Genomic DNA, 15,730 nt, shown 5'->3' on the forward strand with positions numbered 1-15,730 from the left:
CAAAGGTCAGCAGTTCAAATCCACCAGACGCTCCCTGGAAATCTTATGGGGCAGTTCTACTCTGTCCTATAGAGTTGCTATGAGTCGGAATCGACTTGACGGCAACGGGTTTTAGTAAGGTCACTTAATATGAAATACAGACACAGAAAGAGAAGAGCCAAAGCTCTAGTTTCCTAAGCAATGGCTTTGTCCCTCCCCCTCAAAACAAGAGAAAACAAGAATAATCCCCTTAAGTTCATCTGAACCCTAAAGTTCATTTTTGCCCTTTATCATTAGTTTAACGGGCCCTCAAAGGGAATACACCTGTGTAGGAATGGAATTTCTTGGCCATTTCTGGGCTAAAGCAAAGCTCCAGAGTGATTCTTGCCAAGCAGAAGGGCCACCAGTTGGTTCTGTACATATATTCTAATTGCACATAAGAAAATAAAACCCTAAAGTTTGTGGGGAGAAGTGATTTGCTGTACATTCTAAAGGAAATAGGATGTAGAGGAATGAGTGCTGCGTGGGGAAATGGGCTCCCTGGTACTACCCCTAGTTCTACCAATGCCTGTGACACTGCAGGCAAGGCCCATTACCACTCTGAAAAGGATTCCTGCATTCCACCTTGCCAACCTGTTGGGAGGATCAAAGAGGATAATAGATGTGGATTTACTTTGAAAAAATGCAAAGAGCTAAGCTAAGCGAGGATAACGAGACTATGTCTCACATACTTTGGACATATTATCAGGAGGGATTAGTCCCTGGAGAAGGACACGTCATGCTTGGTAAAGTAGAGGATCAGCAAAAATGAGGAAGACCCTCAATGAGATGGACTGACACAGTGGCTGCAACAATGGGCTCAAGCATAGCAACAATTGTGAGGATGGCGCAGGACCGGGCACTGTTTCGTTCTGTTGTGCGTGGGGTCGCTATGAGTTAGAATTGATTTGATGGCACCTAACAATAACAACTTTTTTTTTTTTTTTTTTTAACAATAACAACAAGAAGCAATTTTAAAGAATTATACGCCTGTTGACAGTGCCTCTGAGGATCCATTTTGAAATGTGCTGGATCTTACCTTTGAGAAGTCAGAAGTGTCTCTGGAAAATAAAAATGAAGTACTTGATCTAGTGGTGTGTGGTCTTGCTAACTTTAGTAGAAACCCTAAAAGACCACAACTACTGCATGCCTCACCTCTGCCATCTACCAGGGCACCAAGGAGGCCAATGGCACACATGTCTACATTTGACAAATAATGAAATTTAACAGACTCAGAGGGCACTTCCCAAAACACGACAGAAGCAGCAACAGTTACACTCTCCAGGAAGTTTGGATTTACCAAAAAAAAAAAAAAAAAAGAACCAGAGGCTATACAGTAGCTCTGGAGGCAACCTGGAAGCTAATAAATATAACAAAAAAATTTTCATTGCACTAAAAATTTTAAGCACATAATGTGCTAACATGTATAGTCATCTGGACATCTGATATGTCCAGAGTAGACCACAGCCTTGGAACCACCAATACATTTAATTTTAGGACTCAAAGGAGCCACAGGAGACATCCAGCACAACCTCCTCATTTTATAAATGCAGAAAGTGAGTGCTTGGCTCTAATCAAAAGGTTGGAGGTTCAAGTCCACCCAGAGGTTATCTTGGAAGAAAAGCCTGGCAATCTACTTCTAAAAACCCTATGGAGTACAGTTCTACTCCGACACACATGGGGTCGCCATGAGTCGGAATCGATTGGATGGCAAATGGCATGCAACATGAATTCAGTGTTCTTTCCATTCTATAGTTTTGCTTCTAAAAAATTTCTCAGCATTTTAAAGGAAATTTAACTTGTATGGCTACTGTTTAATCTGAGAGAAGAAAGACACATTTGATGGAAACTTTAGCCCACACACACGAACACTGAAAAATCGAAATATATAGGTACGTATATCAAGTGTGTGAGGAATGCCGGGAAGCCTTGCCTTTGTTCAGCCTCAGTTTCCCCATCTGTTAAATGATCACTGAAGTATCCATTAGCTCTTCGGGTCAATTTTAAAGGGGATGCAGGACATTGTTGCTGCGCTTTACTTCCCTGGTTATAAAACCTTGTGTATAAGTTCGTTGTCTCTACCAACTTTTCTCATTTTAACATCAGGGAGTGACATGTAACTTGGGCTCTAGGGCAAAACAAAGTACCTGGCATAAAACAGGTGGTCAGTTATCAGTAAGAAAGTGAGCGGAAAGAATACAGTCCCAGAGAGGCAGGCTCCAGCCCTCATAGCCCCACCAGCTTGTGTCCAGGGAAGATCTCCTAGTTGGACTACATAAACCAATCTCATGAGGCTGTGGTAATAAGGAAGTTCATATTATAGATGGAAGAGGGAGCTGAAAATTGCTGCACTCAGAAGAGCTAGTGGAAACCAGATAACTGCTTCAAAAGAGGAGGTCTGGGTAACTTAGTGAACCAGGACATGAAAACGTTTTAAAACCATTTTAATTTGTGAATGTGGTGCCCTTTTGATATCCAAATTTTAGGGGGAGAAGACTTCTTGGCATCTGGTGTATTAATGGCTGGATGTCCCTCGGGCTTCAGCGGACCTCCTCTGAGAAGCCTTCCTTGTCACTTCTAGCCTAGAGTTCAGGTCTAGTCTGTGTATTCCCATAATACCTCATGAATAATTCTCCCATAATCCTTAGCAATCATCTGACTCTTATCTTAGGTGCTCCGTCAATGGCTGCTAAATATATCATGCTCCATAACTTTGCACAAGAAGTTCCAATTCCTCTGAGATGAAAGAGTTCTTATCCTTCTCCACAGGTGACAATGGCATCTTTGCCCCAAAAGAGCAGGCAATTCTATCAGAGCCTAAGTTAAAGACGGAGTATAACTCATAATAACATCATTCTCATGAATATAGCTTTAAAATTTACAATGTCTTTTGATACACAATTTTGTATTCCAGTCTCACAGCCATACTTGGGGGAGTTAAAAACTTGAGAACTTTCGAGAGGTAAAGTGACTTATCCAATGTCACTTGCATTCAATGCCAGTGTTAGATCTAAAACCCAAGTCCTATGAATACAGGAATTAGGATCTCTTCCAGATTAATTGTGACATTTATAAAAACCCAGCTGGAATGGGACTTTTGATGCCAGCCATATGGTGGCAGGGCATGGGGACGCTGACCACAGACCTCACAGCGGTAGCAGTGAACATGGAAATCGCGATCCAGAGCCACGATGCGCACAGTCTCCTCCTGGCCTGGGGCTGGCATGATGGGTTCCTTACACACAGAACATCGGGGAGCAAATTTCCTGAAAATGGAGAGAGAGTTCTGATTAGATATTTTTATGGATTGAATTGTGTCCCTCAAAAATGTGTATCAACTTGGCTAGGCCATGATTCCTCGTATTGTGTAGTTGTCCACCATTTTGTCATCTGATGTGATTATCCCATGTGTTGTAAATCCTAACCTCTGTGAGTTAATAGGAGCCCTTGTGGTGCTCTGGTTAAGACCTTGGCTGCTAATGAAAAGGTTGGCAGTTCGAATCTACTAGCTGCTCCTTGGAAGCCATATGGGGCAGTTCTACTCTGTCCTATAGGGCTGCTATGAGTCAGAGTTGACTTGATGGCAGTGGGTTATAATGCTAATGAGGCAGGATTAGAGGCAGTTATGTTAATGAGGCATGACTCAATCTACAGGATTAGGTTGTATCTTGAGTCATTCTGAGATATAAAAGAGAGAACTGAACAGAGCACGGGGACCTCAGGACACCAAGAAAGAAGAACCAGGAGTGGAGCACATCCTTGGACCTGGGTTCCCTGTGCTGAGAAGCCCCTAGGCCAGGGGAAGATTGATGACATGGACCTTCCCATAGACCTGACACAGACAGAAAGCCTTGCCCTGGAGCTGGCACCCTGAATTCGGACTTCTAGCCTCCTAGACTATGAGAAAATAAATTTCTCTACGTTAAAGGCATTCACTTGTGTTATTTTTGTTACAAACAGCACTAGACCACTAAGACAAGATGCGAAGCATCAACACTTACAAAAAGGTGAGACACACGTAAAAAGAACAGGTTGTAAATCGAGAGTCAGGATACCTGATCTGCCATTCTCATGTGGCCTTGGGCAAGTCACTTTGCTTCTCTGGACCTACCTCATCATTTGTAAAATGAGAGACTTAGACTAGGTGACTTTGAAGCCCTTCTAGATCAAAGATGTTATGATGGAGGTGGTGGTACAAATGTGTGAATTGCTTATGCACGAAGAGCATCTAGGTGCTATTTACTACACAGTATGTGGTATGGATGACCATCCATCCGTCAGTTGTTATACTGTGGTGGCTTGCATGTTGCCATAATGCTGGAAGCTATGCCTTTGGTATTTCAAATACCAGTAGGGTCACCCATAGTGGACAAGTTTCAGTGGAGCTTCCAGACTAAGACTAGGAAGAAAGGCTGGTGATCTACTTCTGGAAATTAGCCCACGGAAACCTTCTGGATTGCACATTGTCTGATATAGTGTTGGAAGAGAAGACCTCCAGGTTGGAAGGCACTACACAACAGCTGTAACAGTGGACTCAAACCTACCAACAATCATGAAGACGGCACAGTACTGGACAATGTTTTGTTCTGTTAAACATAAGGTTGTCATGAGTTGGAACTGAGTAGATGGCCACTAACAACAACAATGAATATGGAATGGGATTTGCCTTTGGATAGATTCAGAACATAACCCTGGTATCGAGGTAGGCTGATGAGTGGGGAGAACAAAGGTCCTGACTGGCCCCTATATGTTTCTGACTTCTGCTTCTAGATTTTTGTACCTGTCCTCAATTCCTACTCAAATATCCAGAGGTTGGTACCTTTACCTCGATTAGAGGCTCTTCCTTAGAAATGTGTCTTAAATTTTAAGAACTGACACAAGAAGACTTCAGTATACAGTTTTACAAAATGGCAGAGGTTAGTGAGTTTAAATACAAATCACATGAAACTTACAATGGCAGAGTCTGAATTTCTTACATCTTGGAGGCATTAAACCTTTGTTTGGAAAGAAGAAGTTAAAGAACTCGAATTCTTTATTCTTTAAGGGATTTTAGCACTTCAAAGGGCATGTGTACAAGGAATACATAGACACATAAGACATATATACATATGTTTTTGAGGCTAACTGTTGATGAGGAATTTTTATATTTCTTAATGTGACCGATAGCCCCTAAAATTTCTTCTCAAAATAGATTAATACACTGCATATATAGCCTGCACATCCATCTGTATCTTCTGGACACTGGAGGTGGCATTTGTGAAGGTGTGAAATGAGACATGATTTGAAATGGCCACGGAAACGAACTGAAGGGATAAAACAAACAAAAAAACCCAGACTGTGCAACTCAGTTTTTTCATGGCAATGCTTTTAAGATTAATGATATTAAAATTTACCTATTTGTAGTGAGACTTAAAAAGAAATAATGATAGTAATCTAATACTTTGTAGAGCACTTTATGGTTGTCAAAGCAATTTTACATATATTATACTCTGTATGGACATATTAATTTCCCTGGCAGCACCCAAAAGGCATCTGTATGGCTGCAATCTAAATAAATATGAATTAAGCAGCTGATCAATTGATTGCTAGGAAAGAAAAATTAAAAGGATCCTGGTACAACTGCAGCAGTAATCAGAGTTGCTATAATTGGTATTTTATGCAAGAAGTTTATACTCAGTGGTAAAAAAAAAAAAAAAAAAAACTGCTTTGGACTACCTGATTATTTTTGAATCTGGGTCATCAGAAATGAAATAAGCAGACTTTTGGGATCGACCACAAAATTTCCTCCCTCCAAATCCACTGGGACTGTAAACTCCTTGAGGATAGAGCTATGTCTTGCCTATCACTGCACCTATGAGCCTTGCCCAGTTTCCCTGGGTAGAATTACTTCTCTAGGTGGAAATTTCTTTCTTTGGGATCAGACGGGCCTATAAAACAAACTATAATACACGTAGCTCAACCATGTATACGAGACTAAATGAGCACACCAAGCCAGGGGCAAGGATGAGAAGGCAGGAAGGGAAAGCAAAGCTGGGCAAATGGGAATGGGGAACCCAAGGTTAAGAAGGGGAGAATATTGCCAAGTGGTGGGGTTGGCAACCAATGTCACAAAACAATATGTGTGTTAACTGTTTAATGAGAAATTAAAAACAAAAAAAATCTTTCTTTGGACATGCCTGTTTTTTAGTAATTATTCAATTCATAACGACCCTATAGGACAGAGTAGAACTGCCTCATAGGGTTTCCAAAAAGCGACTGGTGGATATGAACTGCAGACATTTTGGCTGGCAGCTGGACACTTAACTACTGCACCACCGGGGCCCCTATATATCTTTGGGGAACACTTAACTGTGAGCTCCCAAAGGATAGGACTTTGCTCCATCTCTGAGTCTCCAGAAACTACCTTTGTCACTGATGCAAAGGGCAGACATTCAGGCTACATCTAATGAAGGCAAGTATCTGCCATACTTCTCTATAAAAAAGACCTTGCTTGGACTTTCATGTTCAGTCTTAAGGTCTTTCCCTTTTGGAAAGGCATAAACTGTACTCTTGTTGAGTGATGACTCCTTTCTACCACTGCCCTCATTGTCATGATGTGGAAAAGTAAAGTGAAGAGACAGGAGGTGGTTTCCACAGTCCCCACAGTGTCCCTCGGCTGGTAATGCAGAGAGTGTGAAATCCCAGACGGTCTACTCCAAGGCTTAGTTCATTGAGTGAACAATAATAATAATAATAAATTTGATGAAGACTATTTTGATGATTAAAATAGCTACCATTTAATGAGTGTTTCTTCTGCTCCAAGCCCTGTTAAGCACTCTACACACTTAACTTTATTGTCTATAGACAGCAACCTTAGGGAGAACTACTTTTATCATTTCTACTTTATAGCTGGGGGAGCGAGCCCAGGCCCTGAGAGGCAGAGTCTTAGTCATCTTGTATTCCAGTGGCATAGCTTCCAGCACACTTGTATCCCAGCACACTTTTGGCAATCAAGGAATGGATGTTGGCTATACAAATAAATGGATGAGGGAGATACTCCTGATAAGAAAGCACAGATGGAGGAATAAAGGCTCAACATATTGAAAGGATCAGTTAAGTAAATCTGCTGTTCTGGACTTCATCACTGTGCTGGGATTGGGAATACAAAAATAAACAAGGACTGCAATCAACACACTAGAGAGAGAGATTCTATATATTTCTGCATTTGTTTTATATATATGTGTGTGTGTATACATATATATATATTTTTATACATATATATGCACGTATATATGTATGTATATATCTACTGCCTTAAAAATGCATTAAGGTAGTATGCACATACATGGACTTATTTTATTACTAGTCAGACTGTGCTAAGTGCTATTTATAGCAGATTTACAAAACCCTATAAAACATACAGGAGGGAGAAAAACATTCAAACATTGGGAGATAGGGATGAGCTGAGATCAGTGATGGCTTCTTAGGGGAGATGGTATCTAAGTCGGGCCTTGAAAGATGGCCATTTAGGAAAAATGTGAAAGTGTGCGTGCTGTTGGGGGGGTGGGGGTGAAATAGTCAGTCTGCTAGGGAACTGAGTTATGCTGTGGTCATCTGAGATGACATCTGGGAAAGTGTTCACGCCCAGTCGTCTAGAGGACGTGAGCCGACTTAACCGAAGAAGGTTGCTGGAGGGGATGGCCCATTAGCAAGGGCTTAAAAATGGTATTTCAGAACCTTACTTCAGAACCTCAAAGTACAGTCCAAGACCACCTGGGAGCATGTGGAAAAAGCATGTGGAAAAAGGATCTGCAGTTTAACAACGTCCCTAGGTGAATCATAAACACATGAAAGTTTGGGAAGCACTGGTTTAGAAGACAGGTTACTAAGCAGATGAGATAAATCCCTTCTCATTGGTCTCCTTTATCTTATTGTAGGAGGACTGGTGGTGCAGTGGTTAGGAGCTCAGGCTGCTAACCAAGAGGTTGGCAGTTCAAATCCACCAGCTGCTTCTTGGAAACCCTATGGGGCAGTTCTACTCTGTCCTATATGATCGTTGTGAGTTGGAATTGACTTGACAGCAATGGGATTTTTGGTTTATCTGGCCGTAACCTCCACCCCCAGGGTTCGCCAGGTACAGCAAGGGGAAAACTTCCTTGCTCATAAAGATGCCTTTCTTCAAGCTGTGCCCTTGCTTTTTGCCTGAGTCATTCCTTTTGTCAGGATTCTCATTTCCCATGTAAAACGTTCTTCATATTTTGTTCAAATTCTGCTTTCACAAAGCCTACTCTGGTCCCAGAGCCAAGAAATCTCTTCCAACTCTTAAAGCACACGTTCTCACCTGTGCTTATCTCAAGGTATTTAGCCTTTTGGCCTTATATCTCAGTTGTGTCTGCACATAGTGCCTCCCCTCCTCCTGGCAAGCTCCTTGCTGACAGGGATTTCTCTGTATGTGTCTATGCAATTTCTATCATGTAACTCCACCACTCATCTGTCAGTTTGTCGTACTGTGGTGGCTTGTGTGTTGCTATGAGCTGGAAGCCACATCACTGCTCTTTCAAATACCAGCAGAGTAACCCATGGTGGAGAGGTTTCAGGGGAGCTTCCAGACTAAGATGGATTAGGAAAAAAAAGGCATAATGATTTACTTCCGGAAAATTAACGAGTTTAGATCACAACAGAACACTGCCTGACTCACTTGCTTTGGACACTTCAGCAGGAGGTATCAATCACTAGGGGAGGACACCATGTTTGGTGAAGCAGAGGGTCAGCGAGGGTGAGGGAGACCCTCATGGAAATGGATTGGCACAGTAGCCGCAATGATGGACTTGAACGTGCTTGGGATCATGATGACGGGACACAGGGCCAGGCAATGTTTCATTCTGTTGTACCTGCGTCTCTGTGAGTTGGAGTTGACTTGACGACAACTGACAACAACAATTTCTCTCTACATCTCTCTCTCCTCCAGCACTTTGTATAGTAATTGGCACACAGAGGGTTCTTTGTACATGTGAGTTGAATTGAATGAATACATTTCCTAAAAGCCCACAAAGGGAGGTGAGACTCATTCAGAAAGACCAAGAACAAGACCCTAAAAAATTCAATCTGTAGAAGGAGGTCCTATTCCCCTACTTACTCTCTCCCTGGCCTTGCAATGCTTATACTGTGCTGGACCTTTAGCTGCTTTTTTTCCTAGTACTTTCAAGGCCTAGAAACAGAGTTCTATAAAATTTCTCTTATTTTCCTTTGGGAAATCAGGAAAAGATCAGAAGACTTCTCTCCTACATACCTGTGAATCATGCAGACAGCCTTACTTAAAAAAAAAAAAAAATCGTTTGTTTTAACCTATCATTGAACTAATGGGGAGGGTACGAGATAGTTTCCTTTTAGTTGCTCAAGTCTGCTTTTCTGGAGCTTTAGACCCACCACACACTTTTGACACTAGTCACAGGTCTCTTATTATGCTTCCCATCCCTAGAAATGAAAGATAAATGACATAGATATAAACTTACGTTTGTCAGAATTGATTTCCTATTTTAACTGAGGGGTGTAATGTATCAGTCTACAGCAAGAGAAACACGTGTACTCTGATTATATCTATCAGTCTTCCTTGGATTTGCGTAAATCTAAGAAAGGATCGGAACAGTGACAGAAACACTTCCCATTGCTATCTTTTCACTTCCCTTAAATAGATGCAGGTCTTTCTTTTTTTTTTTTTTCATGTGCAATTACAAGCTAAAAATATCAATAACGTGAAGTACAATTTATGCTGTGACTGCCCTTTAAAAGTGAGCCTTTCCTTGTATAATTCTGGTTGAGAATTTCTGCATCTGGATTTTTTCTTTTTAATTCATTCAGCATCACATTTATTTTGGTGAGGTTTTTACTTTCTTTGCTACTTGGAAAGTGGTCAGGAAATACATTTTTTAAATATGAGTCTCAGGTCCCCAAATGGCTTGTGGCAAGAACCTCCTGGCTGCTGACAATCAACAGAGTGGTGAAAATTAACCCACAAGGCTGCACATTTTGAAGCTGAAGGACAGATACCCAAAGCAGTGAGCAACATGAGCTTTGCCTCCGAGAGCCTCACAGACTGTCCTCCAAGCCACTGCTTGGAACATAAGACAGGAAGACTTTGTGTCTACCTTTTACAAATGACATCTTCAGCTTTCACACAATTCTTAGAAAAATAAATTGAATGGGATCCATCAATTAACCAACTAAAAAACTGGACAAATAAAAATAGGCAAAACATAAAACCATACAATTTGTATGCAAACTCCAGCTCCAAGTAGAAGAAGAGGGATCTATGAAGTCCGAAAGTGGGGACATGTTTTCCCAGCTCTATGAATAAGTGGTCTTGAGGGTCTACTTTCAAATCTTCCGTGAAAGACTACACAGTACCGCATTAATCAACTTCACTAGAAAATATCCTGAGAAAGAGAAGGCCTGTTTGGGGGAAGAGGTTAGGAAAGGGTGTGAATATGTTGGCAATGGTATGAAACTGCTTCCAAATATGTGAGAGGCTTGTATTAGTAAGAGTGACTGAGTTGTTCTCTGTATCTGTGCTCCCTCTAACGCCCGCCCCTGACCCTAACCTCCTATCCGTAGAGGTAGGGAGGTAAAGGTCAGTTCTAGAGAGAACCCTGGGTTGTTACAGTCAGAAGAGCTTGAGGACAGAGTCTGGCCTAACGACCAAACTGAAGAGCATAAAGAAGTTGGGAAATTGGCCCATCTTGTTCCTGTTTAGGCCAAAGAGGGTTGCCCCAGTATCCTATTCTTTCCAATACACACACTTAGCCGATGACTCGACCATCTCACATTAGAGACACAAGAAGATACAATGGACAAGCCCCAGAGAAGTCTTCAAGCAAAGACATGAATTACCTGATATTAATGCCTGCATTGGGTAAGGGGATAAATCAGCTCATGCTAAGGTCCCACCTCATCCTGACATTCTATGGCTTTAAGAGAGACAGGATTATGCCAACCAGATGCCAGACCATAAGAACAGACTCCAAGAAGACTGGCTGGCTGGCAGAGGGAAAGCAGATTGCCTACTTGTGAAAGTCCTCAATGCAGTGAATGAGCCCGCCGGCGTCCACGGTGAACGGGATCCCATCTAGGCTGCGGTGGCACATCACACAGGTGAAGCAGTGAGGATGGTAGGCCTTCCCGGTGGCACGGAGAATCCGCTCCATGATGGGCTTGGAGCACACGTTGCACTGCTCCAGAGTATTCTGAGGAGGAAAAGAAAAGCTCTCGCATTAGGCTGGGACTCGAGGAACTCCATTTAGGTAGTAATGTACAGCAATAGCAAGCATTTTCACAAAACATGTTGGCTTCTGCATTTATCACAGTACTCTGAGGAAGGCAGAGTATATATTTATTACAGGGAGGAGAAAACATAATTAGGTAGATCAAGAGGCTTTTCCAAGGTCACCCAGGTAGTAAGAGGCAAATCCAAGATTTAGAACACATGTCTTCTGACTTCCACCCTCCTTCCTTTTTACTACACTAGAAGTCTGCCAACTTTTCTGTACAGCGCCATACAGTAAATATTTTGGGTCTTGCAGGCCATAGGGTCTCCATCACAACAGCTCATTTTTTGCCGTTGTAGCACAGAGGCAGCCACAGACAATACCAAAACAAATGGGTGTGACTGTCCCAATAGATCTTTATTCACAAACGCAGGTGGAGGGCTGGATTTGGCCCAAAGCTCTGGTTTGTCTACCCTTGCACTACACCATCCAGCTTCTCCACTTGGAGAATGTTTTGCTATTACTTCTAAAACATGATTAACCAGAAAAGACCTTATGTGGGTACCAAGGCTTCTAACTCTTTAGAAAGGGGTCTATCTAAAGACTGGGACTCACATAGCATGCCAGCTGCCAAAGCCAGTCAGAGCTCAGCTTTTGAAGAGTTTTTGATCATTAAAGCCCTGATTTTTCAAAAATCATCTCCAATTTTAGGGCTGATAAACTCTTGACAGAAATCTTGAACCTGGAGGGAGTCCAGTTTTGAGAAGTAAATTGACAAAGTCAGTTTAGCTGGCTTTAAAAATATGGTGAGTTTTAAAATACATGCTGTTGTTGTTATGCGCCATTGAGTAGATTTTGACTCTTAGCGACATCATGTGGCAGAACAGAACTTCCCCATGGGGCTTTCTAGGCTGTGATCTTTATGGGAAGGAGCCCTGGTGGCATGGTGGTTAAGTGCACGACTGCTTACCAAAAGGTTGGCAGTTGAAACCCACTAGCCACTCCACAGGAGAAAGATGTGGCAGTCTGCTTCTGTGAAGATTTATTCTTGGAAACCCTACGTGGCAGCTCTACTCTGTCCTATAGGATCTCTCTGAGTAAGAATTGACTTGACGACACTGGGTTTGGTTTGGTTTTGGTTAATCTTTATGGGAATAGCTCACCAGGTCTTTCTCCCATGGAGCTGTTGGGTGAGTTCCAACCACCAACATTTTGGTTAGCAGCTGAATACTTAACCACTGCACCACCAGGGCTCCTTCTATATACCATTCTTAAAAGGGATATCATTTTTGAGTCAGGACTCCAGGAATGATATTTGCTGTTAATTTTCCATCCATCCCTAGAATTCCATGTTCTCTTACAACCATGCATCACAATCCGAGTTTACAATCTGGAATAAACCTGGATATGAACCTGATTAGAAAGATACAGAATTGGGATGGGGCATGGAAATTAAGGAGTATAATTACTTTCTCACCATGAGAACCTTTAATGGTCATGAGGCAGGAAGTGTCTGTGGGTAGATAACTAGTGTGCTGATGTCTGAACTACAGCAACAGCCCCTCAACTGGTTTCCTTGTTTCCATTTCTCCTCCTGTAACAGTGCCTCCACCCTGAAAATAACTCCCAATTTCCTTTCCAAAACACGGATATGACCAAGTAGCTTTCCTACGAACAAAAACTTTCATGGCTCTGCGCTGTAAAAGGATCTAATTTCTTATATGGCATTCACCCTCTGTTTCCAGAATCAGCTTCTTCTAACATCTCACTCTTGTTAAAACCAGCAAGGAACTTCCATATCCCCAAGCCTTGGCTAATGCCTAGAATAACTCTCAATCTGCCATTTTGATCTTTTAAAGTTCAGGTCAGAGAGCACTGCCCCAGTGAAGGCTTCCTTGAAGCCCTCCCCCCTACCCCCCCGGAATGAAATGCTACTTTCTTTCTCCAGCACTTTATTTATTTTACTTACAGCACTTACTGTATGCATTTTATTCAAATTATTAGCATATGTGTCTATTCCCTCCACTAGACTATAGTTTCTTTAAGGACAGGGACTATGTATTAAGCATATCTACCTTTGTTCCATACTGCACCCAGTATACTGCCCTGCATAATGATGTACGTGCAAGAAGAATGAATGAAGGAGTACTATTTACATCCAACCCCGGCTGCATGATGATGGCCCCAACTTCCTGGACTCTGGAATTCATTCCAAGATGGGTTGGTTAGTCCATCCTCATGCTCTCCCCAAAGCTGCGGTTGCCTGAGGTTCTGAAATTGCTTAGTACGCCTCTGGTCACAGTCTAAATGCATGGAAACTATTAACCTATTTCTTTTTCCCATTTTGAAGTGGTGAAATTAAAATAGCAGAAGGGCTTAGGATGAGAGTCTGCAGATGATGATGGTCTGGACAATAAGAGCCGGCTTCTATTCTACCCTGGTGATCTGAGCTGATGCGGCTGGAAACTCTTCCCAGGCTTGTGTTTTGCTCCTTTGTGGGTTTTAACCTTGCTTTTCTTCTTAAAGCCAGCTCTGTAATGGAGTTGAAAAAAACAAAAAATGCTTGACCAGAAAACGTTTTTGTTTGCATTAAGGCTTGGCTGCAAGATTCATCTCCTTTACTCAAAGCCAGCAGCAATAGATAAGGTTTAGGTAGTTTCTAAGGAAAGGCTTCACGGTCTATAGGAGCACTGTTCCAAGGGCAGGTGATCTGAACACTTCTGTGAAGAAGAAATAATGTAAAATATGCCTAAGGTGGTGGTGGTGGTGGTTAGGTGCCGACGAGTACGTTCCGACTCATAGCGACCCTATGTACAACAGAACAAAACACTGCCTGGTCCTGCGCCATCCTCACAATTGTTATGTTTCAGCCCACTGTTGTAGTCACTATGTCAATGCATCTCGTTGAGGGTCTTCATCCGTGTCAGCCTCCATGGTCAAACTGTGACGTGTGCCAGCCCTCTGCACCCCATGGAGCTATAACAGAGTCTAAGCTTGAGTCACCCAGGAAACAGATTCTGAAACAAAGGTTTGCATGCAGGAAGTTTATTGGGGACAGCCATTGGGATCAACACTTGGAGGAGACTCTGGGGAGTAGAACAGACAGAGAAAGGGGGTGAACTATGATGTGGTTGGAACAAAGCCCTCAGCTAATCCAATGGAGAGCGCTGGAAGTTGGAATGGCCCAAAGAGTTGTCCCTAGGGGGTAGGCCCTTTATACCCCCTGCATCCATTAGTCAATGTGGTGACCTGTAGTGTTCTTAGGTGCCAAGCACAGGAGGAGGAGGTTGGGCAGAGCTTTGGGCACAGAAAAGAAGGGACATGTCTGGGTCCTCTGGTTTAGGCCTGTAGCCCCCCCAACTAGAAAAAGGTGTGATCATAGATAAGGCAGTTCTATTGAGTTGAGGGTAATTTACAGAGAGGGACTCAGCTATAAACCACTGGCCACCAATAATCCCAGCAGCCAGGGAAATGAGAGCCTCAGTTCTGAAGTGGGACCTAGAAGGGGCACCAGAGTGCTCACAAGTATAATCATCCCTGGCCAGTGCCAACCATAGTCTATGCCACATAGTAGCTAATTGGTAACCAGCTGTGGAAGGTCTTATAGCCTAAGCTGAATGGAGAATCTAGATTTTTATTCTTTATACAGCAGGCAATGTTTAGGATTTTTTTTTTTTTCATAGAAAATCTTTTCAGCAGTTATTCTGATAAAAGTATGGTTGAAAGGAAAAGATGTTAGAGAAGCAGGCAAAAGCAAGAAACTCTTCAGTTACTAAAAGGCACAGCCTCCAAATGGTGGCAATACAATTGTGATTAAAAACAAAAAGCAAAGTGAAAATAAAAATAAAGTCACAAATGAATCTTGTACACAAAACTCCCAAACACAACTGTTTTAAATTAAAGATACAATCTGGTTGTATCTTTTCTATCCTTGGAAATTATATAAATAACATCTCTAATTCACAGGCAGAAGTGCTGGAAGTATCATCAGAATATCAATGAGGCCTATAGGTAATTTAAACATTAACTGCTCGTTAGATAAGGAAAATAAGAATATTTGTAAAATTTAGATATTACGTAAGTATGTCTAAGTGCTTAGTGTTGAGTATTTTAAATCAAGGGAGATAAGTAAAGATTTAGAAGACTATAAAGTGATTGTTGCCATTTAGAAATGTTAAAATTTTCATTTCATAAAATTAAAATGTGATTTCATATTCATTTTTCAATTTTTTTTTTTAACATATTAAATCAGTATTGAAACAGGAAGGGCTCGTGGAAAGATAAAGGATGACATCTCTAGATAAAAGTTTTGGCACTTCCCTAACAGGTCGATATTTACTAATTCTCTGACCTTTTTTTCTTTTATAAGGTCTTGATCCTATCAATTTGGATTGTGATAAGAATACAAAGAAACAGAAGAGTTAGAAAATGTAAGATCTTGAAAAGTCCTTAAAGACTACTGTCATGGATTC

General features: G+C 41.8%; 1 protein-coding gene across 14 annotated transcripts in view; it reads right to left on the minus strand.

Annotated features, from left to right (window-relative positions):
- Positions 1 to 15,730, minus strand: part of LPP (LIM domain containing preferred translocation partner in lipoma) — a 778,646-nt gene that overhangs the window by 17,150 nt on the left and 745,766 nt on the right. For all 14 annotated transcript variants that reach the window (XM_049854166.1, XM_049903764.1, XM_049852891.1 and 11 more), the window contains 2 exons: positions 11,059 to 11,237; positions 3,164 to 3,284 (listed from right to left, as the gene is read on the minus strand). In XM_049854166.1, coding sequence (XP_049710123.1) covers positions 3,164 to 3,284; positions 11,059 to 11,237 — 300 coding nt within the window. The remainder of the gene's footprint in view (positions 1 to 3,163; positions 3,285 to 11,058; positions 11,238 to 15,730) is intronic.

This window comes from Elephas maximus, chromosome 1 (assembly GCF_024166365.1).
Source record: "Elephas maximus indicus isolate mEleMax1 chromosome 1, mEleMax1 primary haplotype, whole genome shotgun sequence".
Taxonomy (NCBI): Eukaryota; Metazoa; Chordata; class Mammalia; order Proboscidea; family Elephantidae; genus Elephas; species Elephas maximus.